Genomic DNA, 25,424 nt, shown 5'->3' with positions numbered 1-25,424 from the left:
GAATTAAGAGCAAGATGGCACAACAGCAAACTGTTACTAAAGCTGCATTGAATAATGCTGCATTGAATAGCACTGTTATGCTCTACTTCATAAAAAAAACAAGCATGAAAAACTTGAAGAACTGGGACACAGTTGCAGTACTCTTCCAAACAGCAAGGTAATCAATCTTAGGAACTTCCAAAGAGCACAAACAACTCTTAGGGTCTGCAGTCTGCTTTACAAGAAAGACACAATATGGTAAAAGTCAACTGGTGGTTTAAATGTTCATTGTTGATATTCAGCAAACCAAAAAGCAGTACAGTACAATTATTAGCAAAACATTTTTTCTCTTCTTGGATGAATTTAACCCTGATACATCATCTCTATATTTTGTACAACTTTAAAATCGAGGGGAAATGTTCATATAGAACAGGGTGAGCATGGACAAACTACTTACAATACATATACAATAAGGCCAAAATTCATGAAACCACAAAGACAAAACAAATACGCTGCAATTACAACTGAGTGCAAATACAATAAATGATCAAAAGATAATAATAAAAAAATTTGGCACTGCCATCGATATATACAGCAAATCCACAAAGCAAATAAACTGAAAATAAAACAAAAGTACCTCAAGTAAAAAGTTTTAACAACAGCATCATAGTTGAGATGCCTTAAAAAAAAAGAAACCTATTCAACATACTGTAGGTACAGTTAAAAAACACACCATGTGCCAAACATCATGACAGATGTGACAATTATATACAGTACAATTGGACAGGTCATATCTAGATATTGTAATATTGAAAATACAGGGTGGGTCCTAAATGAATGGCATAGTCAGAAAAAAACTAGACGCATTAGGTCAAAATTCATATCTACAGATTTCTCTGCTACAAGACTCAAAGATGGCACCTGAATGTCAAAGACAGTTAGATGAGTCTAATGTGTGATAGGACACAAATAAAATGGCATCAATTAAATATTGGTAAACTTTAGGTAAAAATGTGTCAATGAATATAAAGCATTAAAACACAGCAATTGGTGTAATAATTAGAAATTGTGCAATCAGATGCAAATGTTAATTAAATAATCTGCTTTTGATGAAGAATGTTGATTTGTTTAGATTACAATGTTTCAGAACCGCTGGCACATTTCTTTTGGACAGCTCTTAATTGAATGATTCTGATCAGACTGACACATCTCAAGGGTATAATGTTCAAATTTTCCACTTCATAAACATGTCTTGGTTGAGTCTGTGTAGTATGAAGAGATACAGTAACTTGCTTTCAGCCTCGGAAATAAGCCCTAAGAATACTAATAAACAATTAATATCTTTTTCATATCAACTTATATCAACAGAATGAGTAAACAGTACTTGTTTGCCAAACCTGACCTGGTAAATCCAAATGAAAGAGTAAACAAACACATCCCCTGTGAGAACACATTCATGATATTGAGACAATGTAAACAAGAAGTTAAAACAAATAATACTGAGATTTTTCCACTGAGATTCATCTTAAAATTTGGATAAATGGCCTTGTTTGACTCAAAGTATTGTGTATAAATGAGCCGTACTTTGACACACACACACACAAAAAATATATGTTGCAAAACTGAAGAACAACAAACTTCCACGAGCATCTAAGAATGCTCTGTACAATGAATCCCAAGTGGAATTCAGCAGAAATAAAAGGACCATGTAGTGATTTAATGATTCAGTGAGTCTATATGCCCTACAATTAATTTGTCACTCTATCAACATTCACAGCAGCTGAAGTTGTGTAGTGTTGTGTCTGGCACTGCCACGAATGAGAATCTCCTGGATGGAGATGTAGGTCCCCGCTACAAAGCCCACCAAGCCAATGAGACTGATGCCGATATTCTTGACCTTCTCCCAAACCTTCAAGTCTTCATTATGGAAGGTCATAATCTGAAGCAGGGGTGGGATGATGAGGGCGAGAGCGCTGCTGCTCACCGAACCCACCAGAGATATCACAAGGTCAAGCTCTGGAATCAATACGGCAAGAGCACCTGAGGAAGAAACAGCAAATGCACATCACGTTAAACCACAAAGTATTAAAGCAGAGATAGAGAGGTTTGAAAATGTAGTAGGCGGATGGCAAAAAGCCAGAAACAGAGCTGAACTTAATGCTGATGACTATGTTTCATGTTCGGGAAAGGACAGTGACCATGCAGCGCAGGGCTTTGGGAATGGAAAATCTTGATCTGTTGCTAAGGGGACTGAAGTGGGCAAGGAAAGGCACTGTTCTCCACCAAACAAGTCACCTCTGAAGTTGGTCACTCCCCACCAAATGTTACTCTATTTTTCACACTGTGCACGGCAGGAACACACCAGAGCTTTTAAATCTTCAAACGCTCACATTGCAAATTCCTGTCCTTCACACATGAACACACACATCTGTGCACACACGCACTTCCTGTCACTTATTGCTTTTGTAGAGGCTCTTTATTTTCTTCTTGTTTCTCAAACAAGACTCTTTGAACCGTAATCTGTCACCAACGAATCTGGCAAATTAACGTGGAAGGGCAATGGAAGGTTGATCTTTTGGACGACCGTCAACAACATACACTCTCAGAGACCTCGGGATTGAATGGAACCGTAATATGCTTTTCATTATGTTGTTTTGAGAGGTCTGGTGGCAAAGTTTTAAGCCCAAAGAAGACAAACAGTCTAAGTGGAACGATGTGTAGGTCACTTTGAAGATTTGAGTCGTGCACACCAAGCAGATTACAAAGCAGGCATAGGGGACAGATTCCCCTTGGGGACTGAGAGCAGAACAAGGGTTTAAAAGGTATCGAAAAGTAAATTCACATTAAGGACATGTGCTGGATCAACTGATGGAACTACTAAGCGGCCTCTTCCCAAAAACAAAATTGTAGAGGCGTCCATGTGTCCACAGAGCCGGACTCTTTGTACCTGACCATGAGTTATGCACATCAATATGGTGATAACTACCAAAAAATGAGCCTAAAAAAATCTGACAATGCAAGAAAACCACGTTTACAGGTTATTCTCTGCTTTTGACATCACAACATACACAGGCATGCACACAACACTTGGACACATTGGATAAGCCAGTAAAAACGCTGGTAAATGTGTTTACACACAACATGAAGTTAGGGTAATAGGCAAAATCATTTTCTGCTTACAACCAAATTGGACAGCATTGCTCTAGAGTAAAAATTCTGGCCCCTCACTTTTCTATATGAATTTGACCCCTCTTGCTGTGCAATACCACTTTTAACAATCGTATATTATTCAGCCAGCTCTGATTCACATAGCATGTGTGAGACAACAGATGGAGCTTTACTGCCACATCCTCATATCCCTTATCAGTGTTTTGTCATTCATTTCCTTTTCCAAATTTCAGAGATCAAGGCCAGCGCTGTATCAGTGATGGATGCCATCTGGTTCTAATGTACTCAGCGGTCAAATTTAGCTGGCCACATCCCCAGTTCTGTACCACTGGTACCACATCCATTGCTGCACTATGAAATCCAACAAAATCAGTGCAGAGAATGACAGTATTTGATCAGACAGGTCCTTAATTGGACTTAAAGCACGTTGCCAGGTCTGACCAAGCTTCTCTCATCCATTTCACAACTCACCTCACCTTGTCACGGCACCAGAGCAATGACTGGAGTCAGCACATTTTCCACTTGGAAAGGGAAAAGGCTCTGCCTTGCCAATTGTAGGGCTTCTAGATAATTAGGTCTGCCACTCTATTTAAGCTATTTTTTTGAGGCAGTATAAGCAAAGCAAACATTTGATCTGCACACGCAGCAAGTTTGACAACTGTACTATAAGGCGAATTTATTTATGTATGGAAGGATATCAGAGAAGCCCACTTTCTGACCTGTAGAGGAACTCGAGAAGTGTTAAGAGAGCATGGTGTTGACACAACAGAAGATATAAAAGCTGTTGCCAACACGCATCATTTCCCATTCATCAAAATTAACCCCGGAGCAAAATTTAATAGGCTCACCTCAGATAAGTATGAAATTAATGATCAGAGCTTTCGAATATCAAGCACATTTTCTATATAGTGTAAATGGCATAAGCAGACTAGATTTACATTTTCTGAAGAAAATGAGAGTGGTGCTTCTCTGTGCAAACTCGCCACCATGACGCCAGGGTGTTTTGTTTGTTTGCTAGTGTGCTGCTATTCGGCTGATAAGGTGTTCTGAGTGTTCTAGGGTGTTCTAGGTAGGGCTTACTGGCCCAAGTGTAAAGAGTCCACCCCTCCATGTCTCTGGTCTCTAGATATGGATCGGGTCTCTTCTTAAATGTATGTTTATGGGATTTGTTTCATGTTTCATTCTCTGCCTGGTAAAAAAATTCATAAGTCAGATTGTTTTGAAAAGTACTTAACAATTTGATGTATTATTTGTGTCAGTAGCAGAAAAGATGCAAGATAAGTTGTGCCACAGGCTAACAAAACCTGTCAAGAAAATTGTCATATTTGACTCCAAAATCAAAAGAAACAAATAAGAAATTTTATTTTGCATTAGAATATAGAGCCTAGTTTAGGGCCATTAAAATGTTTTACATTTTGACATTATTTTCACGACAGTTTTCATGAAAAAAGAAAATAAATGTTTTAATGAAATTCTTTTTACCGCAATGTGAAAAAATATGTATAAATCTTATACACATCATAGATGGCATGAGGGTTAGTTTATATTTGGATGAAGTATCCCTTTAAGAGTCCTGAAAGCAACGTCGCAATACAAAAAAACATAATGGTCCTAATGATAGGCTTCATTTATTTTTTTCTTTTATGCAAAAATACAACTTTATATTTTTTTATATTGATTTGGGGTTAAACATGCTCTGAAGAGCTACTCCAGCCACTTTATCATCCTGTCCGTCTGAAATAAAACGCCATTGTTTTACAAAGTACACAGTAATGGAAAGTTTCTTGAAACGCTTTATTTTCAGTGGAGGAAAACACAGTTCCAGTGTGGATGTAAGGTGTCAATGCAGCAAAATCAATGTATTTTCAAATGTAAGTGTATTAGTGTGGACGTGGCTTGAGGGTTAGGGGTGTGTTTACATATCAGCAATAGTAACAGACAATAACCAATAAACTAATGAGCAAAACTACATTAAAATTAAATGTACTATAAGTTAAATGTTTCATTCATACCGATTACCACATTTAGGTAATTTAAGAGTAGGTAATATAATGGGTCTGTCAAATAAAAAAATATATATATTATTAGACTTAGATGCTTAGATGCTTACAACATTACCGGACCTAGAATATGCTAAAAGCAGTCACGAGACCAATATATTCAAGGCAATATAGATGTTACGTGCCCTCAGCTTCTTAATTACCAATCTAGAGGGATTTCTGGGACACATTTCACAGGCATAAACACAGCAGACCTATGGGCATATCAGCACTTCCCAGCACACTTAGAGACAAAAGCAAATCTTGTGCAATGTCAGATCTGAGTCAGAGCAAGGGTGTCTTCATTAAGCGTCTTGCCCATGAAAATTCTTCTCTTTAAAGCTCTGGGGACAGATTCACAAGAATGTTCTTATGGATAAAAAAAAACAAAAACAAAAAAGCTCTTAGGATAAATTATTATAAGGAATCCATAAGAATGTTCTTAAGATTCTTAAGAAGTTCTCAAATATTTTCTTAAGAACATCTTTATTTTTGTTCTTAAGAATAAAATGACTTTGGCATTGTCTGATCATACTAGCCTGCTCATGATGTTGCCTTGTCTAATACAACAAATTCAATACTTCAACACGATAAATGTTTCTATATATTAATCTTTTATTTAAGTAGCAAGCATCTCGCAATAATTTTTTTAAATGCAACGTGCATGAGATGTGTTAGATTAACAACATTAACATAGGAGAATGCTGATACCCATTTGATTACGTTTAATTTGACATGGAGAAAACCAAAAAACTTCAGTAGACGAGCTGGAGGTTCATGTTGAGGAAATTACTGCAAGGAAAAAGTTTGGGAAGCTTGATAATTATCACGTCAGAAAGTAAGGCAGCATGGGAAAGTGTGTCTCAGCTTTCTAATGATATAATTATTATGTTTCTATGGACTCTAAAGACTGCATAGAGAAAGTGCGCAATAGAGCGCATCCGTTTGAACTGACTAGCATGATTGGTCACCACATTCCGAAACTTCAAAACAACATTTATTGTCTGAATTTCGTAAGAACATTTACATCGTTTGAAAGCTAAAAAAATGTGTTTTGGTCTAAAATCATATTTCTACATAAACACCCCATTGCAACTTCCGACTCAACATGATACAGTGTGTTACATCTGAAAAAATGTAAATTCATTAACATCTTACCTTCTGGGATTTAAAGGATTAGTTCACCCAAAAATGAAAATTCAGTCATTGTTTACTGACCCTATATGTCTTTCTTTTTCTTAACACAAAGGGATAAATTGTGAAATATGCTCAGTGATGTCATACAATGGCAGTTCATGGTGACAACCTCTTCAAGCTTCAAAAGGACACAAAAGTATAATTCAAAAGTCTAATAAATTATTCCATGAGACTCATGATTGTTATGAAAGCATACTATAAGTTTTGGTGTGAAACAACCAAAATCGAATGTATTATTTTGTGAAAATGTTCACTGACCATTGATCTCTTTTGGGCGTTCATGATAGGGTATGAGAGCAACAGTTCACGCAGCATCCTCGCAACGTGGGACGTTCAAGCGAAAACTCGTTTTGATTATCTAAATACAGGTCCGACACAGTGATAGCGACCACAGAACACAACACAGCTGCACACAAAACAGAGAACAGAATTTACTAAACATGTCTGAAGAGTTTGTAGTTGAAGAATTTATACATTTCTATGCCCAGTCTTATTTTTTTGAAACTTTTTGGACACAGTGGCTGGAAATACCTACAGAGTGGAAATATTCTTCTAAAAATATTTGTTTGTGTTCTGCAGAAGAAAGAAAGTCATATACATCTGCGATGGCATGAGGGTGAGTAAAAGATGAGAGAATTAAAAATTTTTGGTAAACTATCACCATAAGTGTATTTCCATTTTTTTTTTTTTTTTTTTTTTTTTGGAAATACAAAATATTCTTTTTTTTTTTCTTTTTTTTTCTCATTAACAATTTTTATTGACTCCAAACTTAAATTAACACAAACAACACATGAAAACATGGAATCAGCTTTTATCAATATATTAACCCCTCCAGCCAACATACATCCCAGTGGTCAGACATTAAATAACAACAGACACACATATAAACAGAGAGTTCAAAGAAAATACTCGATGACATAAAGACAAAAAAAAAAAAAAAAAAAAAAAAAAAAATTTACCAACCAAAAAAAGAAAAAGGATTCCACATATTAATTAATTACATAAATTCCAACCCAATTGTCCCTCTCCACTGCTGCTCCCCATCAACCCTCCAGGAAGGCCAAATAAGTGCCCCACTTCCTGCTATAATTACCCAAACTGCCCAGCCGTCTAGTTGACAACTCCTCAAAAGCCGCCACTCTGCCCAACTCAGTGCATCACTCATGAAATGAGGGCGCACCTGGCGACTTCCATCCCCTAAGTATCACCTGCCTGCCGATCATCACACAGGTAAGGACCTAGTTTTTAATATATTTATTATATTAATACCCATCACCCAAAATACTAAAATAAATGTAGTCTGGGGCAGAATAACATCTGAGTGCCCAAGACCTCACAGATAAAACTCTGAACCCCCGACCAAAACTCTTGAATCTTAGTACAGGGCCAAAAAACATGGGCTATGTCCCCATCCTCCAACTGGCATCGCCAGCAAGTAGGTGTGTCTTTAAGGCCAAGCCTATACAATCTAGAGGGTGTTCAACAAAAATGATGCAGAATCTTAAATTGAATGAGGCACACCCTTGCATCCCTAGACATATACTTGACATTTTTAAAAATCCTACCCCATTCTCCATCTTCTAGTACTAAATTCAAGTCTATCTCCCATAACTTCTTAAGAGATGTTAAAACCACGTCCCCTAGACCCTGAATTAGCCAGGAATAGTACATTGAAGCTTCATGACCTTTTCTAAAAGCAGCAAGCACCATCTCAAGAGTGTCTGCTGCTTTAGGGGGATGCGTACTACACCCAAAGGTGGTACAGAGTAGATGGTGCAGCTGTAAGTACCTGAAGACTTGAGATCTGGGAATCCCAAACCACTGTATACAATTTTCAAAGGATATCAATGATCCATTTTCATACATTTCACCCAGTGTAGTAACACCCTTCTCAATCCATTCTGTCAAGCAGAAAGGGGACTTGTTAATGTACAATTTAGGGTTTAACCAAATACTTGCGGCAACGTTCAGATAAATGTCCGAACTGACCACACGAGAAACTTTTGTCCACACTAAATGCATGTGCGAGATAACAGGATGTGTCTTTACTTCACTGGGCAGCTTGGTAGAAAGACTTTGCAATGGCAAGATAGGGGCAAGGACCTCCTATTCAATAAAGAGCCAGGGAGGAGCTCTCTCAGGTGGAAGCAACCAATGTGCCAAATGTCTGAGACCTAAAACATAATTGTAAAACAAAATCCTGGAGACCTAACCCACCTTTGTCAATTGGCCTGTGTAACTTGTTAAAATGTATCTGAGGACGTTTACCATTCCAGATAAAGGATTTAGCTATACTATCAAATTGTTTAAAATAAAAGAGGGGAACTTCAATGGGGAGAGAATGTAGTAGGTAGTTGAATTTTGGAATACAATTCATTTTAATAACATTAGCCTTCCCAATCATGGATAAATGTAATGAAGCCCACCTGCTCACATCACTCGAAAACCTTTTTATTAAGGGGTCAAAATTAACTCTAATTAAATCACACAAATTTGCTGGGAATAAAATGCCCAAATACACTTATGCAAAAAAAAATTCAAAATTTTGGAAGGCGCCCGCTTGGAAAGCCATTACTAGGTAGTACGCTGTCAGAGCCAAAGCTTCGGATTTAGACCAATTGACTCTGTATACTGAGAACTTAGAAAAGGAATTCATAATTCTGTGGAGGCAAGGCACAGATCTAGTAGGGTCAGAGACAAATAATAAAATATCATCTGTGTAAAGCAAAAGCTTATGTGCCATACCTCCCACCACCACCCCTGGAAAATTATCCTCCTTTCTTATCGTGGCTGCTAATGGTTCCAGGGCAAGACAGAACAATAATGGAGAAAGAGGGCAACCCTGCCAGGTGCCCCTATCCAGAGTAAAATAATCCAAAATTAATCCATTTGTTTGTACCGCCACTACCGGGTGTCTACAAAGTAACTTCCTATCCATCCAATAAAAGTATTCCCGAACCCCTACATTTCCAAAATCTTAAAAAGATAATCCCATTCTACCATATCAAATGCCTTTTCGGCATGTATAGTCCCTACCAGATGGGTTCAAAAGTCTCCAAATATCTGAAAGTCAAAGATTTTTACACATTCTGTGAAGCATCAAAGTTGCTCTAGAGATCTTACACACTTTTGCTTCACTGTGATCAAGAACTGAGTCCAACAAAAGATTAAAGTGTCCTCCCAATATTATATCATGAGGGGTGCCAGCGGCTTGCAACATCCCTTCAAGATCTATAAAAAAGCCCTGATCATCAGCGTTAGATGCATAAATATTAGCCAAAATCAACCTTTGCCCCTGAATTTCTGCTAAAACAATAATGACTCTTCCTAATTTATCTTTAATCTGTTTGAGACATTTGAATTGTAGAGGTTTACTTATCAATGTAATAACTCCCCTGCCCTTACTCGAGCCAGCACTAAAGAAAACATGTCCACCCCATATCTTCCCAAATTTTTCAGCTTCCTGCGGGGAATGATGCGTTTCTTGAAGAAACACTATATCATATTGCTTACGTTTAAGAAAAGAAATAACCTTCCTTCTTTTTATGGGGTGCCCCAGCCTATTCACATTCCACGTGGAGAGAGACAATCCCCTCATATTAACATCTGACATTTTAACATATTAGAAAAAATAGATTGTATGTCAAAAACAAAATGATAAAGACCACATTCCAACATTAGTGCAACAATCAAACCCCGAACTTCCCCCCAAACCAAACAAACAGAAAAAAGAAAAACATGCGCATTAACCCTGCGCACGACAGCGCCAACCGGCGTCCATCCCTCTAAACTCAAACAGTGCATGTACGTCTACGAGAGCCCATGCGACAACTTTGCCGTCAGATTTCTCAAGTCTGGTGCTTCTATACAAATTGTGTGAGACAGTATTACATAACAGAAAATAATCTATAAAACAAACTCCAGCTAATAAGCGGAATAAACACAAAAAACGTATAGATTCATCCACAAAACTGTCCCGAAGGTGTGTTCCTCCACCAAACAAGCTCCAGCCACTAGCGGAACCAAAAAAAAAAAAAAAAAAAACTGTTCAGTTCTTCGGCCATTCAAACTCACTCCAATGTCCTACAAGAAATACTCCACAAAACCAACTCCAGCCAACAGAAGGCATAAGCACCAAAAATGTGCAGATTCATCCACAAACTATCCCGAAGAAATTATAATACACAAAACAAACTCAAAAAGCACCAGCACAAAAAGAAACAAAAAAGGCACTCAAGTGTATGTTTAGTGAGTCAGGTCCACTAGGCAGCAACATGAAAATCACCATATGGCTTACTCACTTCAGTGTCTTCATGAAGGACAATGCTTGCTGTGGGCATGTAAATTCTCTACGGCCATTCTTAGCATCTATTCTCAGTTTGGCCAGAAACATCAGACCAAACACGACCTTCCGTTGATGTAAGAGTTTCTTGCATTGCTTGAATTGATCACGTTTCACTTTTGTCGAATTTGCAAATTCTGGGAAAAAGAAAATGCTGTGGTTCTTCCAAGAAAGCCTTCCTTTACTCCTCGCCTCACGTAACATGAGATCTTTATCGGATGATCTCAGAAATTTGGCCAGAACTGATCGGGGCCTGTCTGCCTCCGCGGATCTCTGAGCCTCTCCGATCTGGGATCCTGTGAGCTCGCTTGATTTCCAGCTTATGTCTTATGTCAAGCAGACTCGGAAAGAGCCCGTCCAGGAATTTTACATATCTCTTCCTCATGCTCAGGAATTCCAACAATTTGGACATTGTTTCGTCGATTATGATCCTCCAAATCCTCCAGTTTTTCCCAAATGCATTCCAAATCTGTCTTGGTCACTAGCAGATTAGCAGCTAATTCCCTCTCCGATGACTCCAGATAATCAATCCATTTCTCAACGTCCGACAGTCTTGTAACCATCTCAGAGAATTTTGTATCCATGGAAGTGATTGATCTACGTATTACAGCAAGATCCTCCAAGTCTGCAATAACCTTCGTCAGCATTGCTGACACATTCATCAATTCACACCGGATTTATTTCAGTTCACCTTCCGAATTGAGTCTGAAGCTTTTGGCCTGCCGCTGTGGGGAATCAGCTTGAGTGTCAATGTAAGTGTCTTATAATGTCTCCAGCCCGAGGATTTTGAATTCTTTGACATATTGTCTTCTTCGACCAGTTAAGAATCAGGGTGTATCGAATCTCACCGGTTTATGACACAAATAGTATTAAAACTAGCAAAGCGCTCAGAGCTCGCTGTTCACACGTCCTCTCCTCGCATGGCATCACGTGACCTCCGGAAATACAAAATATTCCTACGTTTTCTCTTAATTATAAATTAAGAAGAAAGTGGTAAAGAAGATTTTATTTTTTTTTTTCTTGAGAACATTTAGTAAATCTGGCCCCTGATGACCAGAAAAATAGTGGGTTGGAGTTGGAGCATGGCCAGTCTAATTTGTGTGTTTGAGGCTTTGAAAATTTTGCTGTGTAGACGGACAGCACCAGTGAGATAATTCAATACAAAAACAAATTACATTCAAACACACTGCTAAACCCCCTCTGCCATGTGAAGAATTCTAAGGGCGTACTGTGACAAAACTACAGAGGGGAGCACAGGCTCTGAGACAAATTACCCATTATACCTATCTAAACACTTCTTGACTGTCAGACAATGACTGTTTGAAAAACAAATAGAGGCTCATCATGGGTTTATTGTCAGGAGACAGATGTGGTGGCTTATATTTTAGCAAAGCAGAAATGAATGTGAACTGTGAAAGTATCTTAAAAACACTTGAAAAGCACTAAGATCTGCACAGAAATTCTCATAAAAATATCAAAAAATTAAACTCTAGGTAAAAATATCTCTCTTCAGAAGACCCGCTCATCACAAAGTGTGACAAAAGCACACAGTAGGCAGCTGTTATTAGGCATAGCACACACCTGCATCTCTTTAATGAAAGCTGGACTGTGCTCGATGCTGGTAATGTGATCAATACAACCGTATGACTCACTGCCCACACACCACATCAGAAGTCAGACTGGCATTTTCACATGTGTTGATGTACCATGGAAATGTGAGCCAGCATTTATATAAATCATGTTGTTTGGCTTATATAGTTGTTTTGTATTATGCATCTAAGGCAAAGAGACTGTAGCCTTGCACAAAGATAACATTATAGTGTGATGAAAATGCATGTCAAGGCCTTTGCCCATTCATGTCAAAAATAAAAATAATTAAGTAGATACAAAAATAAATACATACACTAGATTGTCAGTAACAAGTCCACTGAGACTTTCTAAATGGATCCATTCCATCTATTAAGAAGGCCTATTGTCTGTGACCATTATAAAAAAAAAATTAACAAAATGTTCATCTTAGACATATCAATCATGAAGAAGCTATTTACCTCTCAGCAGCCTTCAAAATGAGCAACTATTAAATTGTCAGAGGCACAGAATAGCACAAGGAATATGTTATGTGTAATGAAAGAGATTTTAAAAAAATGGGAGGAAAACAGAACACAATGCCTCATTGTCTAGGACATTTATCATCATGAACACTGTAGTATTACCCATGAAAAATACTGTTTCAGTCTCTCTTAAGGCAAAGAATAAAATCACAATAGTAAGAATGGGGAAGATAATAAAACAGGCTACACGAATTAAACCACTAACTCACAGATGGAAAACACATGGAATACACCCCCAGACCTGGCTGCAGCATCTTATCATTGTATATGTTAAAAAATTATGCCAATTAGGAATGTGCATGTTAACTGATTAAACTGGATATTTGCCATCATTGACAATGGTAGTGTAGAGCTCTTTACACTAAGTAATAGGGATTTCATAAAATATCGATATATTGATTACTGATCAGCACGTTATTTTATTGAAATATTTTTGAGGCATTGATATTTTAAAATTAGATGACATTTAAATTAGAAGCCCAATTTGCAAGCTTTCCAGTTCACTCTGTAGGCCTCTGCTTAACAGTCTGGTGTAATAGTTTTGGGAGATCACAAGAAGGCAATATAACAAGTATCTCTATCTCAGGGGGCCTGGGTAGTTCAGTGAGTAAAGACACTGACTACCACCCCTGGACTCACGAGTTTGAATCCAGGGCATGCTGAGTAACTCCAGCCAGGTCTCCTAAGCAACCAAATTGGCCCGGTTGCTAGGGAGGGTAGAGTCACATGGGGTAACCTCCTCGTGGTCGCTATAATGTGGTTCTCGCTCTTGGTGGGGCACGTGGTGAGTTGTGCGTGGATGCCATAGCATAAGAGACATAGCGCGTGTGGAGGCTTCATGCTATTCTCTGCGGTAATGCGCTCAACAAGCCACGTGATAAGATTGCGGATTGATGGTCTCAGATGCGGAGGCAACTGAGATTCGTCCTCCGCCACCCAGATTGAGGCGAGTCACTACGCCACCACAAGGACTTGTATCTCTATATCACACACACACACACGACGAGCTGATGTGGATTTTGTACTTCAAGAATGAACAAAGTGACGCTGATGAGCAGGTAAGTTTATGAAACTGGTGAAACTGTACAAAATTAACGATTAAAAATGGCAATGTTTATTATGCAATTTCTCTGTATGTAGAAAGTAGGTCTTTCATTCAAGCTGTCAAGCCACAAAACAACATACTTGTAACTGAAAATAGGCTCTATGTTCACAATAGATCATACAGTGATGGCTAAAGTAAATAATATTTGTCCTTTGATAATGATTTGAGTTGAATTAAATGGAAAACGATGTGAGTTGTGCTCCGTGGCACTTCAGAATCTTGACCCTGAGCACTGGCGGTGTGCCCGTACATTTTTAGAAAATAAATAATTGTTTCTAATTTTAGAAAGCGCCATGTCATCCATGACACGCATCCAGTGTGCGACCCCCTTTAATTTATCCTACCGCTCCCACTTTATCAATGTTGCGTTGAGAAATACTATGTCTGAAGAGACAAATGCTATTGCGGAATGAGCAGCCCAATTTACATCTGAAAAAAATCCACATATTTATCGATAATCTTCCGATTATTGATGCGTGAAAAAGGCATCGATCCCAAGCCTACTAAGCAGCCTCCTTTGTAAGGACTACAATTAATGCTTATGCATATACGGCCACATCAAACCAGAATTTTAACCTCGCTTAATTGAAATATACATATCTTTCAGCAAAATGATAGCTGACTAGCACTTTGACGTGAATTGCTTGAATCACTTAAATCAGTTAGCTACAGAACATTAGGCTAACACTCCTTTTTACTAATAAAAAAACACTAAACATTTCATATTTCAACTTATTTTGTTCTATTAAGTGTGCTATTACTTTTCTGAGCCATCAGACTAATGGACTTTTCACCTGGTGGACAAAAAAATGCCTTAAAAAAAAAAAAAAAAATCACATAGACTGACATTGAAGGAGGGACCTGAGCCATATCTAGAGACCAGAATATCACAGACATAGGAGCACCTAAGCAACTGCCTAGCAACATCCTAATAACCACCCAGAACACCTTACCAACCAGCATAGCAACATGCTAAAAACCACTCAGAACAACTTATCAACCGCATAATGATGCCATGCCAACCATCCATGAAACTGTAGTGGTGGGTTTTGCGCGTGCAAGCACCACTCACATTTTCTTCAGAAAATGTTGAAATCTAATAATTTAATGCTACTCTGCCTATGCTACTGTTATATTCAGGATTTAAAGTAGATTTAGCTAGCTCTCTCACACAATCTAATCTCGGTTACGGCTGTAGCAATGCTTAGTTCAAAGCCTTGATTCGAGAGACTGTGTGGGTTTGCAGTTCACACTTCAAATAAAGAGCACTGCAGAGAATCTCAGAGCAACTAAAATCAAGCTAAAAATGCTAATCTAAGAGCACTGAGAGTAAGATTGGTCTTAAACTGATTGTTTGGCTCCCAAACCAGAAAACTGCACTGAACCAAATTAAATTACCTGAAACTGAAATATACATCTTTGGGGCATTGGCACAGCTGATCTTGCATAGTCCAGCAACACCTACAAATACCAAGTCTACCATGTGCGGAATACTTGTAACTTTTTGCTGATGGTTTAATGTGTTCTCGGTGAAAAACGAGAATATTGTGAAGAATGGGGTAGTTGGCTACAGGGGTTGACTGGCATTGGGTTAATGAAGCAACAGGGTGCTGTCACAAAAACTTAACATCTGTATGTTTTCCCTCTTTAACTACACTCATTGACTCTATCCAGACATTTAAAGATTAAACATGTTGAGATGAGGATAACATTTAAAATGTTTACAAATCAAAACAAATATTACCCCCCTAACAGCTAAAACTGCTATTAAATAGTGTATAGAGAGTAGGGCTAGGGAATAAAAAAAAATGTGATTATTAGTTGACTGTTTAATGCATAAAAAAAAAAAAAAATTAACGCACTTAAAGCAGTAACCTTTTTTCTAACTTCCTGAAACTTCACTGTAACAAGGTTCTTAGTTAGGGGAAAGGAGGAAGTGGGAGACATCGAATCCAACTCAAATGGTATGTTTATTTTAAACTCAAAAATAACGCTTTTCAGCAGCAATACTCAAAAACATGCTTTTCAGCGACACAGTTCGGCACAGTCTCTTCGGCTTGTGTGTTGTAACTCTCTCTACCTCACTGGCATCCAGCACGCTCTTAAAAGCCCATCTCCACTCTCACTGCAATGACAAACAGCTGTTAGAGACCATCATTGCCAGGTGATGATCCTTACCATTCTCATCTCCTGATCTCGCTCTCCATTCACAAGCCGGTGCTCAACCACGCTCCCACCATACCCCCAATCACCCAACTCAGGCCAGGGAGCCATCTGGCCTTCCCAGTACGCTATATAAATGTAACGTTCATTCATTCATTCATTCAAGGGTCATGAATTGGTGTAAGCCAAACGGTGTGGAGAAGGCAGTTTTCTCACGGGACTTTGGTGTTAAGGGGATCTGTCAATAAATTCATCAATACGAGGCAGTGGATATGTGTCAAATTTAGACACCGCATTGACCTTTCTATAATCCACACAGAACTGGACCGAGCCATCGCTCTTCAAAACCAGCTTACCAGGCTGGCCCAGTCACTGTGGGATTCTTCTATTACCCCCATATTGAGCATGGCCTTTAATTCTTCTCGAACCACTTTTTTTTTGTGCTTGGGTAATCGGTAGGGATGACTGCGTACCACTACCCCTGGGGTTGTTTGGTATGGTGTTTTATGAGGTTCGTATGACCTGGAAGGGGCGAGAACATGTCAGAGAATTCTCTTTACAACCGAGCCACGTTCGTGATTTGCGATGGTGAGAGGTGGTCTCCGCAAGTGAGCAGGGTGCTGAGATTGGATTTTATGTTCACCTACAGCCCAAGCTCCTCCCTCTCCAATTCCAACATCGGCAAAGCCACAAGGACCATCTCCCTCCACAGTTTTAAGATGTGCTCTGCTCCTATCCATGCGTTTAACCTCATAATCGACTTCCCGACTCGCTGTGTGACCTCAAATGGCCCTTGCCACTTTGTTAGTAATTTAGAGCTTGATGTAGGTAGTAATACAAGGACTTTATCTCCCTGTGTAATTCCCACAGCCGAGCTCCCCTGTTATACAGCCGGGTCTGACTTTCTTGAGCCTGTAGCAATTTCTCCTGTGATAGATGCCCCAATGTGTGGAGTTTTGCTCTCAGGTCAAGAACGTATTGAATTTTGTTTTTGCTGTTTGAAAGTCCCTCCTCCCAATTTTCCCTCATGACATCTAAGACACCGCAAGGCTTACGTCTATACAATAATTGAAATGGAGAACCCCGTGGAGGCTTGTGAGACCTCTCGAACTGGGAATAACAAGGGTTCAAGCCACTTATCCCGATTCCAAGCATCTTCGTGCACAAACTTACAAATCATGTTTTTCAGAGTTTTATTAAACCGTTAAAGCAGTCCATTTGTGGGTGGTACACGCTTGTCTGAATCGATTTAATACCCAATAATTTGTACAGCTCGCGTAGAGTACGTGACAAAAGTAGTGTCCTGATCAGTGAGGATTTATTTCTGAATCCCCACTCAGGAGATAATTCTGAAAAGTGCCTCCGCAACACTACATGCTGAGATGCTGCACAAAGGCACTGCTTCTGGATATTGCGTTGCATAGTCCACCAGAATAAACACAAAGTGATGCCTGCGTGCCGTCCGCACTAATGGCCTGACGAGGTCCATACCAATTCTTTCAAAGGGGACCTCGATCAAAGGAAGTAGGCGCAAAGGCGCTCTTGGGGTGGCCGGCAGATTCACCAGCTGACATTCACGGCATGCCGCACACCATCTGTGAACATCCCCGCGAATGCCCGGCCAATAGAAATGGGCCATTAGATGCTTCAGTGTCTTTTCCTGCCTTACGTGACCCCCCATCGGATTATAATGAGCCATCTGGAATAACATTTTCAGACGGTTCTTCACTATCAATAACTGGGTTGCATCTTCCTTTGTCTGAGCATCCTGTGTCACTTGATACAAACGGTCATTTATAATAGAAAAATACGGATAGGCGAGTGCAATGTCTGGCTGAAGACGGTGACCATCAATCACTCTCACTTGGTCAAAGGCATGCCCAAGAGTCTCGTCTCGTGTCTGCTCCAGAGGGAAATTGCCTGCGGGAAATCCTCTAAGGGCTGGGGAAGCCGAGACTTCCACCTCCCTTACATCATCCAGACGCGGAGCTGACGTAGATGGCCCTGGCTCCACCTCCCCAGCCAGCAAATCACAAATCCCACACCGAAACACTCTGTTACAGGACCCTTCTGCAAAAATTTCTCTTAATAACGTGGGAAACACTGGCCAATTCATGCACAAAATTAGCCAACAGGTGAGGCGCGAACTAACTGCAGCCTCAACACTATGCTTTTGTCCTTGAAATTGAATCGTCAGTCACTACAGGATAATCGTGGATATCCCCATGCACACATCTTACCTGCACCTTGTGACTTGCACCCAAAGCCTCGTCTTGAACCAGGCACTGATGGATGGAGGCTTGGCTGCAACCCGAATCCACCAAGGCCTGGTATGTACTCCCCTTAATACTCACGGGTATGCGGTACATCCCAGCTTGATTGGGGGCAGCCTGCGGTGTGTCGGGGACCCGAACCAATGTCCCCAACTCCATCACCGGGCATTGGTCCCAGAAATGTCCAGGCTCCCTGCAGCTCCAACAGACCGGCCCAGGCTCCATGCCCGTGAAAGTGAGTCCACCAACCTGGGATTGAGAGGAGCAGGGGAAACCGGTGGGTAGTGCAATCCCTGGAGCCGAGGAGCCAGTTTGAGAGGGGCTCTTCCCTGCTTCCGGGGAGGAGGAACAGGACAGAAAGCAGGGGAAGGAGGGGAGACAAGAGAATGAGAGAGAGAGAGAAGGATCTCTGGGCTCGCCGGCTCCCGAATACACTGCCATGTGGTCCTCTACCAGCTGTATGGCCATTTGGAGTGATGCCAGGCGGTGCCACTGGACTCACTCCGCTGTGTCTCTTGGAAGTCGAGTGATAAACTGCTCCAGTACCACCAGATCGATGACAGCTCCCATGTTGCATTGCTCAGCCAGCAACCACTTCCAGCAGGTGTCCCAGAGCTGTTGGGCGAAGGCAAATGGGCGGCCATGCTCCCCAATGGTCGTCGAGCATTGCAGGATGGCTTTCCTCAAATCGGCGTACACCAGGAGGTTCTCCTCTAGTAACTGCTGCGCTGCGAGTTGGGCTTCCCCGGACAACAGTTAACCGGACCGCCCACTGGGTGCTCGGCCATCCAGGAGGGCCTCCGGATTGTCTTGGGGGCCCATCTTGACTTGGGGGTGGGGCAGTCGTGGGGTCCGGGGTCACAGTGGCAGCATCCTCCTGGTGCAGCAAGCTCCGGAACATCTGCCAGTCCGCCGCTTGGGCCTGGAGAAGCACAGTGAACCGCAGCTCCTGTTCGGTGCACAGCTCGAGGAGGGCCTGATGTTGTCTCTGGTGGATGCTGGCGAGGGTCTTGACAACATCCTCCAGAGATGAGGGATCCATGGTGGCATTCTTCCTCCCTTAAATCCCGGGTTTCGGCACCACCGTAACAAGGTTCTTAGTTAGGGGAAAGAAGGAAGCGGGAGACAAGGAATCCAACTCAAATGGTATGTTTATTTTAAACTCAAAAATCAGTTTAAACTTAAACTCAGAAGATTTTTCCCAACTTTTAAGTACAGCATGTCCAATGATTTTATGCCATGCATACATATTTTTGATTGAAAGATTTATAACCGTTTAAATGTAAAATTAACTCTATCCGCAAAAATACTGAACATGAACATTGAAAATTTTAACATGTACATATTAAAATAATTAAAATAAATGATGACTAACAAATGTTTTGCAAGTTTTTGAGGCGAAGTATTAAGTAAATATATTTATCATTGTATTTTAATGTTTGTTTTAATGTATCATGTACCATGATTAATTGTGATTAATCACAAAAAACTGTGCGATTAATTAGTAAAAAAAAATTTATCGATTCACAGCCCTAATAGAGAGATATTTGCCAGCAGCCATATCACCCTGTAGCTCAAGACTGGATGCCCACTGAAGCTAAGCAAGGTTGAGCCTGGTCAGTACCTGGATGGGAGACCTCCTGGGGAAAACTAAGGTTTCTGCTGGAAGAGATATTAGGGAGGCCAGCAGGGGGTGCTCACCCTGCACTCTGTGTGGGTCCTAATGCCCCAGTATAGTGATGTGGACACTATACTGTAAAAAGGCACTGTCTTTCGGATGAGACGATAAACCGAGGTCCTGACTCTCTGTGGTCATTAAAAATCCTAGAGCACTTCTTGTAAAGAGTAGGGAGTGTAACCCTGGTGTCTTGGCTAAATTCCCCCCATTGGCCCTTCTCAATCATAGCCTCCTAATAATCCCCATCCACTAATTGGCTAACTCTACTCTCTCCTCTCCGCAAAATAGCTGGTGAGTGTACTGGCACACTATGGCTGCCGTTGCATCATCCAGGTGGATGCTGCACACTGGTGGTGGTTGAGGAGTGTCCCCTGTTCACTGTGTAAAGCGCTCTGAGTGTAGTGTCAGAAAAGTGCTATATAAATGTAATGTTCATTCATTCATTCATATTTAAACCAAATCAATGTAAGTGATTTATTTTTTTTGATAACATATACCAGAGTATATAACAAGATAAATAAGGCAAATGGAGATGGAAAAAAACATTGAAAGTCCCTACTGGTTATTCAAGTGATTACAAAGACATAAAAGATTGGTAAAATAATATATCATAAATGAATCATATTAATCATACAAATAATTATATCGGACAGATGTGTTTTAAGTGGTGTTATGGCTTAAAATTAAAACATTTTACTTTTCTGTTTGTAGTTTTCCTCTTAAAACTGTTGCATTTTAAAAGTACAGTTCACCCAAAATGAAAATTCAGCCATCACCAGTTTTTCTCACCCTTATGTTCCAAACCCATTGGACTTGCTTTATCTTGTGGAACACAAAAAGGAGATCCAAGTCAGTATGTTAGTCTTAGTCCCTATTCACTTTTATTGCATCTTTTTTCTATACAATAAAAGTGAATAATGACTGAGACTGTCACTCTGCCTAATATCTTCTTTTGTGTTCCACAAGAAAAGCAAGCCAAAGGGGTTTCTGAACAGTGAGTAAATTATGACAGAATTTTCATTTTGTATAAACTATGTCTTTAAGCTTTCTTTTGGACCCAGTTGGGTTCTCTTAATATTTGTTCCACCAGAGATATTGAACAAAGAATGAATCTTGTGCTAACCAATTCCGGTATTCCCTACTTAAATCAAAAACAAATATTCCACCTTGTTCAGACTGAACTATTACCAGAGGTGAAAATGTGAAATATACATGTCATGTATACAGTAAAAGGTCAAAATTAAGGAATGATGAGGAGGCCTCTGAAAACAATTAAAGGTCAAATCATCACAAGAACGATGAGCATGATATCACTTGAGTCAAAGTAGTTTTAAAGACCATCGCTCTTTACTGGATGGCATTTTCAGAGACATTTGGAGCCGCATGGTTCAAGCATCTCCTTTGTTTTAAACAGGACAGAAAGATTCAGGTTTTTAGCCTCCCTAAGGCTACTTGAAGTCAATTTCAGCAGCTCCAGAGGTAAAGTAGAGGAGTGCAGCAAAGTCTGAATGCCTTGGTGCTCATGTGTCTGTGCTGTCAGAGGAAGCAGTGCACTCCCAGAAAAAGTAAAGGACCAGAGGGGGCTCACACACTGTCGATTCTACTTTCCATTAAGAGTGCACAAGTACACACTCACACCACTGGAAACTCAATAATTCAGCTCTCCTCTCTTCCAAGATTTGATGTACTTTTGGTGCAGTTGATTTCAAGCAGGCACTCCACTGTGAGAATGTAGCCTTTATATGAAGTATAAAAAAGTTGAGTGTTAATGTCTGGTTTCTACACGTCTCTCACACACACACACAATTCCATTCATCGTCTGAGCTGAAATTTATGAATTAAAGGTTACGTGTGATTTTTCAGCATCACCAAATGAAATTGCAAAAATATATTTTTTTACATATTTCCAAAAAAACTCCCTCCCCTTACTGTTTTTGGTTGGACAAACAAAGGCCCAAACTCTCGCAATTTGTTGAGTCAATGTTGCCGTGTCGGCCAACATTGCCACAGTGTTTTATAGTTGTCTGCGTATTGAGCTGAGATTTGAGAAAGTATTTTAACATAGAAAAAATGATAAACTTAACCTTAAAGTGCAGAGTTCCTAAAGCTAATTCCTACTTCCAAAAGCTTTTCCTCGAGGCAAATTCCTTTCTTATCCCTAAATGAGTAAAAGGAGGGACCCTTTGTGCGAGTTTTTTTTTTTTTTCATCCAAACATGAACCAGGCATAAGTGATTCTTTGCAAAGTCTTGAAAAAATTTAAGACAGACAACTTCCGCATTCATGCTGTGGCCAGAAGTGCTTGAATGTGAAATGCCTTTAACCCTTCCGTGCAGTGGGCAATCAAGTAACACTATAGCACTTAGCGGGTCAAATTGACCCGGTTGTTCAATTGCAGTTTAACAGTCACAATTTGCACATTTTCCCCCAAAAAACAGTTTTATCATCAATAACCAACTTTTCACTAATTTACAAATGTAATATTTACTAATTTTATATAAAGTAAATGCTCTAAATTTATATACACACACAAACACACACATTTGTTTCTATCGTGGTTTAACAAATATGTTGCCCAACTGATATTGGGTTCTATTGTTTTCAAACAGTTCTAGGCTCTGGTGTAATTTTGATCATGTTTTCACTGCATTACAATTTTAAAATACAAGTTCTGGCATATTACAGCATTCTCATAAGTCTTTATATAAACCGGTTCAAATAGACCTGTAGCAACTTCTTTATTACTATTTTTATAGGATAGTTTATAAAAACATAAAATTAATAACTTTTACATTGTCAGATCCAAATCACCTTTGTGGAGGATGTCATGAAGTTTCAGACCAAAAAGTTAAAAGTTAAGTTGATGTTAATTGGTGTTAAAAGTTTAAACAGGTCAAATTGACCTGGAACTGCATTCAAGGGTTAAACAGCTGCTTTGCCATGACCAAGTAGTCATTGAAAGGCTGTCGTGCAGCGCTGTACAGCATTACAGGTATAGGATGCTTTTATTCTAGCGACTGCAGCTGTCAAATGTATGATGTATGCTAATCTCTGGTTAGTAGCAGGAAATGGTGTCATTCTTGTAATAATAGACAAGAAACCACGAAGCACGTATTTTAGCCAACATAACTTGTGCGTGCCTGTCACAGGCATACCAAATGCTTGTAAAGACAAGATGGGAATGATAGCTTAACATATTACCATCTTGCATGTGCATGCATGCACACATACAGACACACACACACATTTGTTTTCTATCATGCTCAGGATTTTACCTTGACTTCTATTGTTTTTATACTGAGCTAATTACATTTTATATCCCCTAAACATCACAGAAACCTTCCTGCATTTTTACATTTTCATTAAGCCTTAATTTATTATGTTAATTACAGCATTTTCCTCACGAGGACTTTGGCTGATCCCCACAATGTAGGTGATTCCATGTTTTACTAACATTGAGGGGAAATTTTGCTAAGTAAATATACCAATGGGACATACCACAGGCTTGTTTTTCATTTTTATTAGATATTTTTTTCAGGACATATTTTATTTATGAATTGTTTTTCCAAATGAGGACCTCCCCAAATGTCCCCAAATGGAGATTTTGTCAGATTTAACTCACTTTTGGGGATAATTCTGTGCCCTAAATATAGCAAAGCTTTTTGGTTTGAGGGAATGTAGTTTTTAATGTTTTATGGAGCGTGACACTACAATTACAAGCTGACAATATCTCAACAGTTCTTTTACAACAACAACAAAAAAATATGTTTCATGAGGCAGACAGAAACAGAGAGACATAGTCTTATCTTCAGTCATAGATGCTCAGTTGTGCATGTCCGTGATCCATTTTTTAGCATTCATCTGTTTTACAGTATATAGTCCATTCCAGTGGCACACTTGGCTGCCACAAGACAACACCTCTTACATTTCTTGGAGATTTTAAAAGTCAAATATTAAACTTAAAGAGAGACAGGTCTTGTGGTTTAGCCGTATGTTTTGCCTTTGGATATCTTTGCTGTTTTCAAACAAAGACGCTCTGTTCTGTAAATCTCCACCCAAAGTGATGGTCTTCTCAAAACACTGCTATGTCACTGGAATATAAAAGCCATATATCAAATTAAACTGATGCATAAAACGCATATTTGACAATTCCATACCTCATCTGAGTGAAATTTTCAGACCCACTAAAATTTTTACATAATGGATCTTTGAGGATAGCATCTTTTCAACGTGCTCAATAACTTTATTAAAAAAATCTAACCAGACTGCATTTTTAGGATTGTTTCAAAAGGTAGGCAGCATATTTATGTCACCTTCAAAGATGCCTTCTTTTGGCCAAAATATAAACAGCGACATGTGACGCAATGGTCAAAGACGTCCATCTATTTCATGTTTAGATGGAAAAACAATTGAAAAACAGAAAAATTATGCAAAAATGCCTTAGGTGTGAAGAGCCCTTTAGAAGGCAGTCTATGTATCTGGAAGACAACAAGGCAGCTCAATAGGTTTTGGAACAGAGCTTATGTGTAATGTTCAGAATAGCTTGATTACATTCTCTCATGTCAACCAGACACTGGGCTCTTTTCTATGACCTCAATACAGCAAAATTATAATAAGGCTTACAGGTGAATAGGAAAACATCAGGTTTCATAAGACCTCATCAATTTGAAAGCAAACAGAACACAAAAAACATCAGCCAGGACAGTGATCATCAACCAAACAAAAAGGAAAAAAATCAAGATCTGTCAAAGAAACTGGGGATTTTCAACATAATTTTTAAACCAACTAGGCCAAACACTGAAGATTAGTCTTATATGTTTTCTGTATTAAGGTTTCAATCTCTAAAATCTTTTATTCATAGAAGTAGCTCACGTCATAGTGAATTTTCAAAGGCACATGGTAACGTTATCTTGAAGATTCACATGTCTGTTTTTGCAGTGACCGATGTTCTTAAAAGGTTTCGCAATTTCAAGAAACATCACTTGCTGCATGTTTAATAGTAGCAGTCGGATCAAGTATTCTTCAGTCGAGGTATTGCCAAACTCAGATGGAACCCATTATAGCCGTGGCCTCTGCTTAATCTGCAAGCTTTAAAATGGATTGACTTCCAAGCAGTGATGTGACAAGATGAACAGAACACTCTGCCTTTTTGTCCATCTCCTGCTGTGCACTTCCACAGTCTTTGGGGTTCTTCCAAGTACTTCATACAGCCGAGGAGGAGGAGGAGTGTGGGGAGATGTGAAGATCTATTTGCTAATTCATCTGGAGCTGCAACTATGTCATCCTAGCTGACACACCAATTACAGCTCAGAGGATCTCTACACAGTCCTAACATCACAAAACCTTGAGAATATCACATTAGTTTCTGGA

General features: G+C 39.5%; 1 protein-coding gene across 3 annotated transcripts in view; it reads right to left on the bottom strand.

Annotated features, from left to right (window-relative positions):
- Positions 1-224: 224 nt before the first annotated feature.
- LOC127413447 (proton-coupled amino acid transporter 1-like) overlaps positions 225-25,424 on the bottom strand; it is a 54,677-nt gene continuing 29,477 nt past the window's right edge. For 2 of the 3 annotated variants that reach the window (XM_051650605.1, XM_051650606.1), the window contains one exon: positions 225-2,019. In XM_051650605.1, coding sequence (XP_051506565.1) covers positions 1,751-2,019 — 269 coding nt within the window. In that variant the 3' untranslated portion in view covers positions 225-1,750. Of the gene's footprint in view, positions 2,020-23,880; positions 24,146-25,424 lie in introns of those variants that run through there. The other variant, XM_051650607.1, reaches the window with a different exon arrangement.

Source organism: Myxocyprinus asiaticus, chromosome 22 (genome assembly GCF_019703515.2).
Source record: "Myxocyprinus asiaticus isolate MX2 ecotype Aquarium Trade chromosome 22, UBuf_Myxa_2, whole genome shotgun sequence".
Taxonomy (NCBI): domain Eukaryota; kingdom Metazoa; phylum Chordata; class Actinopteri; order Cypriniformes; family Catostomidae; genus Myxocyprinus; species Myxocyprinus asiaticus.
Note: the sequence above shows the minus strand (reverse complement) of the source record. Positions and strands in the feature narration are given on the sequence as shown.